The following is a 14,892-nucleotide window of genomic DNA, read 5'->3' as shown; positions in this document are numbered from 1 at the left end:
GTGTCTCTACTAAATACAAAGACCTGACTGGGGTTGTGTCACACAGATATATACGGACATGCATAGCTTTGTCGCCCATTTGTCCGCCTGTATGTAGCGGGCCCAAACCGTCAAAGGCACTAAAGTGACTTTTAAACGGCTAAGGACAATTCCCTACATAAAGGTGCCCTAACTCACAAGGCTTTAGTTGTTGAACACCTTTGTTTCTGCGGGTTTTACAGTTGCCAATCAGTTGCATTGACGACCTTTCTTGGACTCCTACCTTTGCTTACAATTTGGAGTATTTCTTTAGGCAGAGGTTCCAGTTCTGGAACTCCAGGTTTAAAAGGCATGGGTGTATACACTATAGATCTGGTTGATAAACCATATTCAGGGAGGTTTTTGGTTGTTTTTCTCCACCAGCCCTCCCCACCCCCCGCCTCCCACCCCAGGGGATGCCGAACCTGTAGAGCTAGATCAGAGCAGGGCAAAGGATGCCAGCCAGCTGCTTTACTTTTCGTTTTTTAAAGCAATGGAGACTCTGCCCTGCAGAGAAAGGTTGTACCAGTCAGGCGGCTCTCCTTAGGCCCAGGGTCCTCCTCTAGGCTTCCCTCAGCTGTCCCATCAGGCCTCAAAGGAGCAGAAAAGGAGAAGTCCTGACGACGGTGGGCATGATAGTTTAGTAAACTCAATGCTGCCTGTTGGCTCATCCAGTCCAGGACGGTGGTTCACAGAAGGAGGCCCTGAGCTGGGGCAGGCCAGGAACAAGAGCTCCACGGAGTCTCTATTCTGGGGACACATAAGTGGAAGGGCCCCCCAGGTCTGGCTCTTTGCCAGGAACTAGTCTGCCCTACAAATGGCTACACCTGGAAGGGATGGCCTGGAGAGCAGAAGTGACCCAGCTGGAGCCCCCCTAGCCAGCCCAGGTCCCAATTCAGCTATGTAAAAAATGCAGCGCCTGGAAAAGCCTTGGGGAGATAGCAGAGTGTCTGGAATGTAAACATTTCCCAGGAAAAGGGGAGGGGGGGGGCAGGGCATGTGATGGTGTTTGCGGGGACAAGCTCCCCCAGAGCCCCCTTCCGGCCTCAGCCAGTCTCAGATTGCTGGGGCCTCAGGAAATCAGCAGCCAGGGCTTGAGAAAAGTTTCCTGGGACGGTAGTATTTTTCGATCATCCCAATCAGCAGGAACACAAGGCCAAAGCCTCTGGAATTTGGAGGAGTCTGGGGAAAAAGTCCTGCAGGAAGGAGCCCTGTGCCCAGGAGGAGACCCGCACTGCCAAGTAGGACAGCTGTGAGCTGCACGGAGATACGGAGCATTTGTAATGTGGCCAGTGCCACCAAGGAACAGAAGTTTTCATTTTAATTAAAAAAAATTTTTTTTAACGTTTATTTATTTTTGAGAGAGAGAGAGACAGAGATGGAGTGCGAGCGGGGGGAAGGGCAAAGAGGAGACACAGAATCTGAAACAGGCTCCAGGCTCTGAGCTGTCAGCACAGAGCCCAAAACGGGGATTTGAACCCACAGACTACAAGATCATGACCTGAGCCAAAGTCAGACACTTAACTGACTGAGCCACCCAGGCACCCTTTAATTAATTTAAATTTAAGAATGGGCATACAGTTCAGTCACTGAAAAACTTTCCAGGTGAGTTCTTGGGTTCTAAAGGAACAGGGGCTGGAGTCAGGCAGACCAAGCTGCAAATCTCCCAAACTCTAAGTACAGAGCACACAGTTCCAAAGAAAATTTTGTGTCTGAATTGAAGTATGCTGTAAGTGTAAAATACACTTGGCGTTTCAGATTTTGTGTTAACAAAAAACCTAGAAAAACCCTCATTAATTTCTATTGACTACATGTTGAAACAATATTTTGGATGTTTTGAGTTAATAAACAAAATGTACTATCAGGGGCGCCTGAGTGGCTCAGTTGGTTAAGCATCCGACTTCGGCTCAGGTCACGATCTCACGGTTCGTGAGTTCAAGCCCCACATCAGGTTCTGTGCTGACAGCTCAGAGCCTAGAGCCTGCTTTGGATTCTGTGTCTCCCTCTCTCTCAGCCCCTCCTCTATTCACACTCTGTCATGTGCATGCACGCACTCTCTCTCAAAAATAAATAAACGTTTTTAAAAAATTAAAAACAGGGGCGCCTGGGTGGCGCAGTCGGTTAAGCGTCCGACTTCAGCCAGGTCACGATCTCGCGGTCCGTGAGTTCGAGCCCCGCGTCGGGCTCTGGGCTGATGGCTCAGAGCCTGGAGCCTGTTTCCCATTCTGTGTCTCCCTCTCTCTCTGCCCCTCCCCCGTTCATGCTCTGTCTCTCTCTGTCCCAAAAATAAATAAACGTTGAAAAAAAAAATTAAAAACAAAAAAATTAAAAACAAAATATATTATCAAAGTTAATCTCACTTGTCTAAAAAATGTTGTAATGCAGCTGCTAGGACATTTTAAGCTACACATGTGGCTCACGTTATATTCCTGTTGGGCCGAGGTGCTGCCCTAGACAATTCTGCCTCAGGATATGGGCAAGAAAGTCAAGCCAAAGAGAAAACAGCGTGCAGCTTTCTTTTTCTGTTAGCCTCTCCAGCCACACGTTATCCTGCCAACCCACCGGCAGGAAGTTCTACATCCCACCTGACTTATTCCTGCTGGTGGGCCTCTTTTCCTTCATCTGGAGGGAGACAAAGGTTGGACCCATCCTTCAGTCTCTTGTACTTCTCATTTCCCACCGCCTCTCTCTACTGCCTCTGGTCTCCACCTTCTTTTCCATAAGCTGGTTTAGAAAGAATGGGGACTGGGGCGCCTGGGTGGCTCAGTTGGTTAAGCATCCGACCTTTTTTTTTTTTAGGCTTATTTATTTTTGAGACAGAGAGGGAGAAAGAGAACGTGCGTGTGCATGAGCACAAGCAGGAGAGGGGCAGAGGGAGAGAGAATCCCAAGCAGGCTCCACATGGTCAGCGTAGAGCCCAATGCGGGGCTTGAACCAACAAATTGTGAGATCGTGACCTGAGCCAAAATCAAGTGTCGGGCGTTCAACTGACTGAGCCACCCAGGCACCCCAGCATCCAGCTCTTGATTTCAGCTCAGGTTCATGATCTCATGTGGGATCGTGGCCCGTGTCGGGACGGGGATTCTCTTGGGATTCTCTCTCCCTCTCTCTCTGCCCCTGCTCTTTCTCTCTTCTCTTTCAAAAAAGATAAACTTAAAAAAAAAAAAAAAAAAAGAAAAGAAAGGCAACATCATGGATGGAACTAGAGTGCATTATGCTAAGCGAAATAAGTCAGAGGAAGACAAATATCCTAGGACTTCACTCATATGTGGAATTTAAGATACAAAACAGATGAACATAAAGGAAGCAAAAATAATATAAAAACAGGGAGGGGGACAAACCAGAAGAGACTCTTAAATACAGAGAAAAGACTGAGGGTTGCTGGAGGTGGGGTGTTGGGTAGGGGGATGGGCTAAATGGGCGAGGGGCATTAAGGAAGACACTTGTTGGGGTGGGCACTGGGTGTTATATGTAAGTGATGAACCACTAAACTCTACTCCTGAAATCACTGTTACACTGTATGTTAACTAGCTTGGATGTAAGTTAAAATAGTAATAAAAATAAAAATAAATATATACATACGTATCAAAAAAAGAAAGAACGGGGGCGCCTGGGTGGCGCAGTCGGTTAAGCGTCCGACTTCAGCTCAGGTCACGATCTCGCGGTCCGTGAGTTCGAGCCCCGCGTCAGGCTCTGGGCTGATGGCTCGGAGCCTGGAGCCTGCTTCCGATTCTGTGTCTCCCTCTCTCTCTGCCCCTCCCCCCTTCATGCTCTGTCTCTCTCTGTCTCAAAAATAAATAAACGTTAAAAAAAAAAATTAAAAAAAAAAAAAAAAAGAACGAACAAATGGGGACGGAGTCAGGCCCACCAGGCTTTGAATCCCCTTCTGCCACTTAAAATGCCTTGGGACCTGGGTGAGCTCTTTGCCTCTCTGAGCCTCATTTTACGTCTGATAAATGGGAGGATACCTACGACTGCCTCGAGCAGGACCACCCGCAGCTTCAACAAAACCCTCAAGAAGACGGTGGCTGGAAGGTTCAGCCCACCCCCCAGAGCACAAAGGCCTTGCCCCCTAGAGCCTGCCTTCCTCCTGAGGCATCCGTCCCTGGAATTCCTCAGGATACCTTCCTCAAGGGATCACGGCTCCCCCAAGAACAAAATGAGGGGAGGAAGCATCATGGTGCCCGTACCTGGGCAGGGACCAAGAGAGTAGGTTCAAATGTAATTAGTGTGGGGACAGGGGATTCCCCAGGTCTGCGGAGGGGTGGAGAAGAGAGGCAAACATGCAACTAAAGCCCACAAATCCCCAAAGGAGGCTGCAAACCTGAGTGCAGGCAGGGGGAGGAGGTGTGGCCCCAGACCCGTTCCAAGAGGCCTGGGGGTCTTGTTGGGAATGGGGAAAGAGGGGGTTTGGATTTGGGGAGAGGACAGAGGTCAGTTAGGGAGGAGCTAGAAACCCAGAGCAGCCTGGCCTCCCCTTTCCTTGGCTGTCCCATCCCCCAACTTCTGACAGCTTTTAAAGATGCAGCCCCCCAGCAGAGTACGAGGTCAATGCGGGGCACAGGAAGTGGACTCAGCCCCAGGGGTGCCCTGCTGTGGGACTGCCAAGGCACACAGCAGCCCTGAATCATCCCTCCACCCAGGACAAGGGGTGGGAAGGGGCCTCAGCCTAGGACAGCAGAGGCCTCCAGCTCAAATTCAAGCTGGGAGGTTGCCCCAAAGCCTGACAGCCACTGATGCCAGCCTCCCCTACCTCCTGAGCTCAGCATCCAGCCTACCTGGCCCTGCCCCTATCCTGCTACCTGGCTCAGGTGACCTCTGCCAAGGGAGGAGAGAACAATGAACTCTTTTGACAGCAGTTGGGAAAGGAGAGATTTGTAGGAGCCGCCAAACTGCAACATTAGCCTAGTGCGGGGAAGAAAGCCCCGTCTGTCTCTTGCTGGCTCCAGGACCCCATTTCAAGTTCTCGGAAGGGAGAGAGCAAAGGCTGTTGGTCAGAGACAGTGGGGGCCCTTCATCTTGTCCTCAGTGAGGGAGGACGCCGGCCAAGATCCAGGGCCTAGGATCTTGCTGGGGGGCTGGAAGGAGGGCTGTCTAGGGCCAGAGGGGTCACGCCCAGCCGCTGGGCTGGGTGGCACTGCCCTGTACTGGGTGTGGTCAGCTCAGATTCCTGGCGGTGGCAGCAACCTGGCCCTCCCTGTGTGGCTGTCACCTGACACCAGGGCCCCAGCCACAAAAAAGCCAAGACAAAACAACCTGATCCTGGACAGGGGCAGCCGGTCAGGAACACACTGTTTGTTCAGGGCCTGGGGGTGGGGGGAGTATGGGCGGGCTGGGCAGGAAAGGCGCAGAGCCGTTATCAACGGCTGGTTTCACCAGGGGAGGGAGGGGCCTCAAGTGATTTCCAAGGAAGGAGTTTCACTATGGCATGAAGTTTCTGTCCCCTTGGCATCACTTCCTCCCCACTGACATGTCCAGCAGGCTCCACAGTCCCCTCATCTTGTCCTCGATGGCTCAGAAGACTAGGTCAAGGGGAAAGAAACTGAGGCTTGGGAGGTGAGGCCGCCACCCTCAGGGGCCAGCTGGTAGGTAGATGGAACCGGGGGGACCTTGTTCCCAGCCGGCGCTACCCCTTGCCATATACTCAGGCTGTGCAAACCCTAGAGGCCTCAGTTTTCTCACCTGCAGAATGGGAACGCCACCAGCTGTGAGGCACCGGTCATGAGGATGGGGTGAGGCACCAACTGTGTACCAGGCACCATTCAAAGCCATTTCACTTGCTTAGCGTGCCAACCTGGATGTAGAGACTATTACGATGCCCGCTTTGTAGATGAGGGAATTGAGGAGCCGAGAGGGTAAGTAACGTACGTGTCTGCAGTGACTTAGTGAGAAAGCGGCACAGCTGGCATCTAGACTCGGGCCATCTGGCTCCAGCCTCCCTGCCTCTAACCACGGAACCACCCAGCCCCTTAGCTGGCTGGCTGAGGGTTCAGAGAATCCATCTACAGGCACAGCTCCTTCCCAGAGACCACCAGTCTGGTCTGCACACTGCTTGCTGCACCAGCCGTAGGCACCCTTCAGAGGGCCCCTCACCTCCGTGTTAATAACACCTGCACTGATGGGCCACCCAAGGCTCAGAACTCCAGCTCTGTGTATCCATCCCCCTGTGTGCGGACACCCAAGGCTTCCAAGGTTCCCCAAACTCAGTCTCGGGCCAGAGAAGGCCCATAGGGCTGTGCTCTGAATCCCTAGCCACCAGCCACGCACAGCCTTGCAACTTAGACCTTAACTCATTTAACCTTCCCACCAACTCTCTGGGGTAGCTCCTGTCGTCTCCCCTGGACAGATGAGTGAGTTGCCCAAGGTCACCCACCTGGTGAACCTTGACACTCAATTCTGGGGCTGGCACCACTAACCCCTGGACCAAACTGCCTCTCAATAAATGGATAACTGTTGTTATTCTGTCCAAATTAAACGTATCACTTTCCCTTAACCTGCTCCTCACCTCTCCTGGGCTCCCCACCCCAGTGCCTGGCACCATTAACCGCCCGGAATGGCACCCCCCCAGTCACGCTGGGCACCCACCGCCCTTCCCTGCCCCCCTTACTCCTACACCCCCATTGAGCACCAGGCGTCATGCCCTAAATAGTTCTCTAATCCAGCGGTCCTCAGCTAGGGGCCACTGGGCAGTGTCTGGAGACATTTCTGGCTGTACATCTCGGGGGAGCAGGGCCAGGCATGCTGCTAAACTGTTCTCACCACATAGCCAGCCCCAAATGTCAAGAGGGAGGAGGTTGAGAAGCCCTGTTCTATTCACACCTGCGCCCCCTCCCTCCTCCAATGGCCCAGGCCTCATCCAATCACTGCAATGCTCTTCTGAGGGGAAAAAAAAAAAAAAAAAGTTCTTTTCTAAACTGTAAATGGGATCGCTCACTGTCCTGCTAAAAAACCCACCACAGCTATGGTGTGGTGGGCCCTAGATTCCCAGGTTCCAGGCTCCCTCAAGCTGACTCCAGGGAAGCCTGGGGCCGGGGAGGGGCTGGCATGGGTGGGACCACCCAGGCTTCCAAATATTCCAGGATCTGGCCTCATCCCCCATTCCCAACCCTTCAGGGTCCACCACTCACTCAGTGTCTAGATGAGACTAAACCAGCCCACATCCCCCCCACCCCACCCCCCTTCCTCTTCTAGTCCCAGGAAGTGGAATTTCTTTCAGACCATCAGCTCCTTTCCTCTTTCCAAACTATAAAAGTCCTGGAGGGCAAAGATGTTATCTGAGATCCCCACAGCCCCAGCCCTGGGCAGTAGTGCTCAGTGCAGGTTTGTAGCAAGTGAATGGAAGGAGGAAGGGATTCAAGGAGCCTCCTCTCTCCCTCTCCCCAGCCAGGCCTAGGGGATGGGGCAGCCAAGTTTGAAGGCCACCAGTTGTGGGGCACTGGTTGGGGGGGGCGGGGGGAGATGATTTCTCTGCCCCAGCCCCACCCCAGCCCCACCCCAACACACAGTTGGAACTTGGGGCAGGGGTTCCTCCCTCTGCTGAGCCTGTCTGTCCGGTTTCTACTAGAATTGGCCACCTTTTTGGGGTGTGAGATCTCTCAGTGTCATCAGGGGCAATGGAGGCATACATAGGTCACCCAAGCCCCGAGGTGGGTGCTGATGTTCTGAGACACCCCCCCCCCCAACTCACGGGTTACTTCCTCCGAACCAAGAGACTTCCCCCAGGGGCCCCGGGATCCCACATTCCCAACACCTGTACCCCGTTTCCCACGGCCCAAAAATCCTGCTCACAGCTTCCTTCTGACAGTGGGAGGAGGTGCTCGTTTAGGGAAGCCCTCATCCCACAGGGGGGTGGCCTCACAGCAAAGCTCCATCATGACGCCTGCCACAGGTCAAGAAAATCGGAGGAAAATGGCAGGACACTTGGGGACTGCCACCAGCCTCAAACAAGCCCCTGGGAACCCTCTCTCCCTGGGAGGCAGCCTCTGAAGACAGACAGCAGCTAGTGTTCCTGGACCACAAACTAACTCCATATAATCCTTGTAACATGTCTACGACGTGGGTGACAGGCACAGGGTCACCCAAGTGCTAAGTGGCCCAGTGAGATTTGAAGCCCCGTCCATCAACACGTCCCAGAGGGGTCCCGGTGCCCCTGAGGAGCAGAGCACCATGGTCCTCCGCTTCCTGCAGTCCACCTGGTGGGGCAGAGGGAAGCTCAGGCACGCAGGCCACGGGCCCAGATCAAAGCAGACATAAGAGAGGCTAATTACCCCGAAACAGGAGCAGATTGCTAGGTGGCTGCAGAGCTAATAAACCACGTTGTGCTCCTCCTGTTTACAGGGCAGCTCTGGCCTTCTCAGGCACCAGCCACCCTGGGGAGGCCCTGGGGAGCTTCTGGGACCTCAGGAGCAGCAGGTTTGGGGTTGGGGCAGCCAAATGCCAGCTGTGGCACATGGTCCCAGGCGCCTCTCCCCCCTCACCCAGGCCTAGAGCTGCCACAAGGAGCTGTTGCGTTGGGCCTATAGGGACAGCTGCATTTTCCTCTGGGGCAACGTGAGGAGAAAGGGGACAGCCACAGCCTGTGGTCAGTGCCCAAGGGACCTGGCATCACGGGAACACAGTTACACCTTGCAGGGCTCAGCCTCCTTTCACCTCTCTTGTCCCTAAGCATCCTCAACAGCACCGTGAGGAGACAGGTTGTTTCATCCTTATTTTACAGGTGGGGAAACTAAGGCTAGACGAAGCAGGGTGATTTGCAGAGGTCACACAGCCAAGGGCACTCGGGACAGGGAGTCCTGATGCCTGGGCATCCCACTGCCCTTTCCCAGGAAAGCCTGCCAACCGGACCCCACTTCCAGAGTCAGGTTCCCAAGGGGGACTGCAGGCAGCACCAACTGAAGTACCTTAATCCAGGTAAAGGCAAGCTGAGTGCCCCAGCCCGTGGAGGGTGGACAATATGGTGCCTGGTGCCTGCCATAAACACCTGGCCGCCTCTCCCACTTCCCCTTACCTTGTTAAACTGGAAAAGGTCCCGCTTGAGCCTCTCCCTCGCAGGGTCATGTCCTGGCCTCAGGAACCGTCTCATCGTGCCTGGTGTGCAGCCTCCTAGCGAAAGAGGAGGAGCCGCTGATCACCAGGGTGAGGCAGACGCACAGCCCCGGCCCCAGCGCCCATCCTGGCTCCCAGGCCCCAGCTTGGCCGGGCCCAGCCCCTCTCCCCGGGCCCACAGCGGCTTCACCGTCGACCCGCCTGCGCACCCTCGCTCCATCTGCAACGTACAGTCGAGGGACCTCAGGGACTTCTATACCTGGAGGTCCGGGGCTGGTTGAAGCTCTAACGCTTGCTCCTGGCCACCTGTGGCCTTATAAAGCCAGCGGGAGAAGCTGGGGGAGGAAGCCATTTCACCTGGCTTTATAGGAGTGGAGGCCCTGAGGTTAATTAGCTTAATTGTTAACCTGTTTTCTGAAAAACCATAAAAGCCCAGCTAAACAGAAAGGGAAACTTCCCAAGCCTCTCTCACGAGAGCCAGTTGGGAGGCAGAAATACAAAGGCTGTCCACCAGGTCTCCCAGACCAGAACCCAAACAGGGGCAGGAGAGAGGCCCGGCAGCTACCTCTGGGGGCCAGCACCCCCCGGGCAGACCCTTCCTGCTGACCGCAGGGAAGCCTCTCCCACCACAACTGGCAGGAGCCTGAGTGGGTGACGTGCAGGGCACACAGTCAGAGGCCACTGGGGTTTCGGAAGCCGCAGCCCTCGCCCTGGGCTTCCCGGCTGCATGCCTCCCGCCCCCCATCTCTGGCCATCCCGGTCCCAGCTCCCCTGGGCTCTAATGGGGTGCACCGTGACTCCCTTTCCCATGGGCCTAAGTGGAGCCTTATCAGAAGAAATCTGTTCCCAATAAAGAAACCAGCTCAAGGCCCCAAACCCATCGGCCCAAGCCATCCGAATGTAGAATGCATTCCCAATCCGAGGGCAACTATTTCTGGATCATCCTTGGGGGAAGGGAGAAGGATCATCTTTTCAGTTTCCGGCTTCCAGTAGCACGGCCTCCCACTGACCACAGGACACCAAGGCCCGTCCTCAGGAACACAGGGGCTCAGGCCTACTCGGACACTATAAAGAGACTAAGCAGACCCGGCCCCCGCACCGGAGGAGGTGCAGATAAAGACAGGCCAGTGTAGCATGTGGAGTGAGTTGCCCTGCCAGGGGGCACCAGGCCAGGGTGCGGGTTGAGGGCAGCCCCTGGCCCAGACTGGGGGATCTGACTGGGAAAAGCCCCCGGCCCAGACTGGGAAAAGAAGGATCTGAGACCTTTAGTTTCTGGCTTCTCAGGAGGTGACAAAAATTACCCATCAGGCCAGGGCTTTGCATTTGAAAGGACCCTGTGTGGTCCAAGACTGGGGGCTCCCTCCAAGGCAAGTGGTTGGCAGAGGGGGGCGGCGGTGGTGGTCTTCCGGCAGAGCAACCAAGGGCTATGCTGGGAGGGGTCACCCCACTTGGCATAGACACACGTCCTGGGGCAATCCAAACACCACCCCGGCTGGGAACAGGTAAAGACCAGCCCCCCCGAGGGCCATCACCTTCTGGGGGCACCACAAAGACCGCCACTTGCAGGAGGGGGTGGGGTGGATGTGAGAGGTTTGGGCCTTTTCACATTTTGGGGAAGCCAGGGCAGAATGGGGTGCCCCCCTTCCCTACGGCACCGCAGGTAGCCGGGAAACTGCCAGGTGCCCACGGGACCCGAGGCCCAGAGCAGGTCAGGGAAGAAACACAGGTAAGTCCTGGAGGCTCTAGGGACCAAGCGTGAAAACACTGCTGGGCCTCCCGGACAAACAGCTGAGCCTCGGCCCCGCATTCCAGCTGTGGGGGAGGGTGGCACAAGCTCATAAATCAGCAGCAGCTCCGCTCCGGGCTCCTGGGGGCGTCCGCTCTCCCGGCCTGGGCCTAGGTCACTGGGTCAGAAGCCAGAGGAAGCTGGGAGCGGTGCCCTGGAGGAGGAGAGGGGCCTGTAGACTCCAGGGAGAGGCTGCTCTGGGCTCTGCCCTGAAGGACCCATGCCGGCTGTGGGGTCAGGACCAGAGGGCACAGGGCCATCTGTGCCAAGGACCCACGCAGGCTCGAGGGTGACACGGCACAGACCCGGGGGGACGAGGTGCAGGGAGGAGGGAGGGAGGCAGACAGGATGTGGAGACTGGTGGGAGATGGTTGCCATGCCATCCACCCAAATGCCCCTCAGAACATCTGCTGCATACCAGGCGCTATACCAGACTCCTACGTGTTATTTTTATTACTTTTTAAACAGTTCGCTCAAGTAATCCCTGCTCACTGTAAAACAAAACAACAACAACAACAACAAAACAACCCAGAGGAGAAAATCCTCCCCAAATCCCACTACTCGCAGGCACAGTGGCATGTCGGCACATGTCCTGACCCTTCCTTTGCACTTCTGTACAAGGTGCACCTAAACCTCATTCCGGATGTTTGTTCACCCTCCACGAGCCCCCCCGAAGTTGAGTGGAATATCTCCACTTGGCAGACAAGGGAATGAAGACCACAGAGGGTGGGGAGCTTCAAGGGCGCTGAGGAGAAACCAGCAAAACTTGGATTTGCCCCCAGGTCTGGCGCACTCCAAATCTAAGGACTCTGGAGGCAGGGAAGGATGGATGCGACAGGACAGAGGGTGCCTGATTACATCCCTGCAATTAAAAGGCACGGCCACATGCAGACACACACACTCCCACGTGCCTTCAGCTCAGAGCCAACCATGCAGGGGGGGACTTGGGGCCTGGTCGCTGCTTGTGAGGTGCTGGCGAGGTGCCACCTGCTCCACAGTGGGCTGGGACCTCAAGGAAGGGGGTAGGTGAGGCGGGGGGAGCCAGGACCAAGACCAACAGCCACGTCTGTTCCTCACTCCAGACAACCCCTCAATGTTGCTCCCAACACAGAAATAACTGCCCAGGTCAAGGCATAAAAAGCACACCCCTTCTTGAAAGGGAACAGGTCTGGGACTGGCTGGATTTACCTCCAGGCAAACCCTCAGCTCCCCTCACCCCCGATTAGCGGGTTCTCCAGAGAGAAGCTTCAGGAACCCAGACCTGGAGCTTCATGGTATGGGAACAGACCCTACCTACTCAGCCCACTCCTGGGTGGCGGGAAACGGGGAGTGGGGTGGGGGGGTGCGTAAGGGAAAGAGCCAGGGCTTGGTACCAACAGCCAGGGCTCAACCACCATAGCTTAGCCCCTCCAAGCTGAGTGGCCTCCCAAGGTAGCTTCTCCAGGCCCAGTGAGCTCATCTGCAAAGGGGGATGCACCGGTCTGCTGGCAGGGAGCAGGCATTGTCCTAGGGCTGGGGACACAACAGTGACAAAGACAGACATGATCCTTTATGTCACCAAGTTGATATCTTTGCAGGGGAGACCGTGATGACTCACAAGTTCACAAATCAGTCAGCGGGACAGTTTCAGATAGAGAGCAGGGCCAACAAGGAAACGAAGGAAGGGGACAAGACAGAGTGACCAGGGTGTGGTGGTTGGAAGGACTCAGTGAATGTTCCCGCATCTGGGTCCGTGGGTTTGCTGTTCCTTCTGCCATGGGATGATGCTTTTCCTCCAGATAGCCCATAGCCCACCCGCTCCCTCCCCTCCACTTAAATGTCCCTTTTTGGACATTCTCTTCCCAGCTTTGCTTTGCTCCTTAGCACTGGTCACAGTAAAACAGTCTCCCTACTAATCTTGTTTGTTATCCGGGCAGCCCTCCACAAGGATGAGCCTTCTCATTCTCACTCAGGACTTCTGCCCTCTTTTTCACTGCAGCGCCCCTGCTAAATTGAACGAGCAGAGGTGGAAACGTCTCCACCCAGACCTGAATGATAGGAAGTGGTCAGCCGTGGTAAGGTGCAGGGCGTGTCAGGGGAACGGAACAAGCTTGCATCTTCCAGGAGGATGAAGACAAGCACAGCTGAGTACCGACAACAGGAGAGATGAAGTGGGTCAGAAAGGGGGGCCTGGCGGGCCACCGAGGAGAGTCTCAGTCCTAGTTCACTGGGAGCCGGCTGACAGTCCTGGGCAGGGTCTGCCTTGGCCTGCCCTCCCCCACCCCACGTGGCCCTGTGTTGGCCAACCCATCTGCTCAGCCCCCCACCCCAAGCTCCATCCACTATGGTCTCCATGTGTGCTTTCATCTGAAATAACCTTCGTGTCCCTCATGCAACACATCAAAAATCATCTAAAAAGCGTTTTCTGAACCCATCTTGACCATTCTCCCCCTCCGCCCTGAAGGCTTGACCACACGTTATGCTAAAACGATCCCTAAAAACACCACGGACAAAGGCACCCATTTAGCTCCTCGAATGTTCTCCCCAGCCTTGTGCTGGTCATTAAGCTATCAGGGAAAATCAGGAGCCACCTAAGGGGCTGACAACGGGGAGCGGGTGAAGTGTGCTCAACACCACGATGGAAGGCGTATAGTCAGTAAGGGGCAGAAGACAGTGACATGGAAACATGCACACGATGTACCCGAGAGCCAGGTAGACTCTTAAAAATATTTACGTAAGTAGACAACACACTGGCAGGGTTATGGGATTAGTGGAGATTTTTTTTCTTCTTTTGGTTTATCTGCCTCCCAGGCAGGGCAGTTAAGAGGATCACACGTGAGAAGGGGCGAAGGCCCAGAGAGTGGTCAGGTATGAGGGGGCCCCTAAGCTCAGAGGAGGCACTCAGTGCCATTGGTGGGATCACTCCTGCTCTCTTGGGGGCTGGGCTCCTCTCCAGCCATGTTAACCTGAACAGGGGAGAAGAGAGAGGCGGGTGGGACCAGCTGGATGACCTTGGGCTTCTGGGTCCCGGGACCTGGGAGTGAAGGACGTTACTACTTTACAGGCCACGCCCAATGGGGAGGCCAAGAAGAGACTGAGGCAGTCACTGGAGACGTGTAAGAAGCTCTGAGTGTCCTCCTGGCTCCCTGCACCAGGGCCGCCACATGGCCAGAGCATAACCCCGGAGAGGGGGCTTTGTGAGGAGAAACACCTCCATCCCCTGAACTCCTAAAGACTGCCCAGCCTCAGTGTCAGTTCCTGCCTGTCGCCCTCTCTGTCCTTGACGGCACTAAACTCCAAGCATCCCTCCTGGCTCTGCCCCCTGTTCCATTGGGTGCGGGCACTCAGGCTTTGGGGCTGGGCCATGTGAAGTTTGCTGACTGATGGCTGAGCCGTGTGTGTTGGGGGGCAGGGGCTGATTCTTACCCATTTTCCACACAGGTCTGTGCCTCATGTGTGGAACCAGCCTGTGAGTTCCCTGTGGGCAGCTGACCCGGTGATTCCCTTCCTTCCCTTCCTGCTGCTCAAATCACCCAACACTGCCACCGGCCATGAAACATGCCAGAGGCCAGGACTGGTCTCCCCACACCTGATGCACACCCTAGAAAAGACAGGAGAGTGGTCTCTTTGGCAAGTTCACACCCCGGCTTCCCTTTCCATCCTTGGGGGAGACGCCACTGTTGAGATGCATATGAACCCTGCATCTCAGGACCTCAGTAAAGAGACCAGGAGAGGCAGAGACAAAATAACCGAATGGGGCAGGCTTGTCTTGGCCCCTATCTCTAAGCAGATCTGATTGTGCTCGCAGGGAGGAAAAAGGGGGTCCCAGCCCAGACTGCTCACCCCACACAGGTGCCATTTGCCCAGAGGCAGAGGCTTGGCCAAGCTAAGCCCGTCTGTCACGAACGTGTGAGATGGGACCTGAGAAGGTCCCTCAACAGCCTGGTCAGCTCCATTGATCTGCCAGGAGAGGCTATGCCCAGGGGCAGGGCTCTGGACACCTAGGCCCGAGGGAAAGAAGGCCCCGGTAGCCACACTCAGCACCTGGCTGAGTTCCCCATCTC

At 55.3% G+C, this 14,892-nt stretch overlaps 1 protein-coding gene across 5 annotated transcripts in view; it reads right to left on the bottom strand.

Annotated features, from left to right (window-relative positions):
* Positions 1-14,892, bottom strand: part of LLGL2 (LLGL scribble cell polarity complex component 2) — a 35,207-nt gene that overhangs the window by 14,467 nt on the left and 5,848 nt on the right. For all 5 annotated transcript variants that reach the window (XM_043585289.1, XM_043585287.1, XM_043585290.1 and 2 more), the window contains exon 2: positions 9,026-9,120. In XM_043585289.1, coding sequence (XP_043441224.1) covers positions 9,026-9,100 — 75 coding nt within the window. In that variant the 5' untranslated portion in view covers positions 9,101-9,120. The remainder of the gene's footprint in view (positions 1-9,025; positions 9,121-14,892) is intronic.

This window comes from Prionailurus bengalensis, chromosome E1 (genome assembly GCF_016509475.1).
Source record: "Prionailurus bengalensis isolate Pbe53 chromosome E1, Fcat_Pben_1.1_paternal_pri, whole genome shotgun sequence".
NCBI lineage: Eukaryota > Metazoa > Chordata > Mammalia > Carnivora > Felidae > Prionailurus > Prionailurus bengalensis.
The sequence above is the reverse complement of the archived record's forward strand: the minus strand, read 5'-3'. Positions and strand labels throughout refer to the sequence as shown.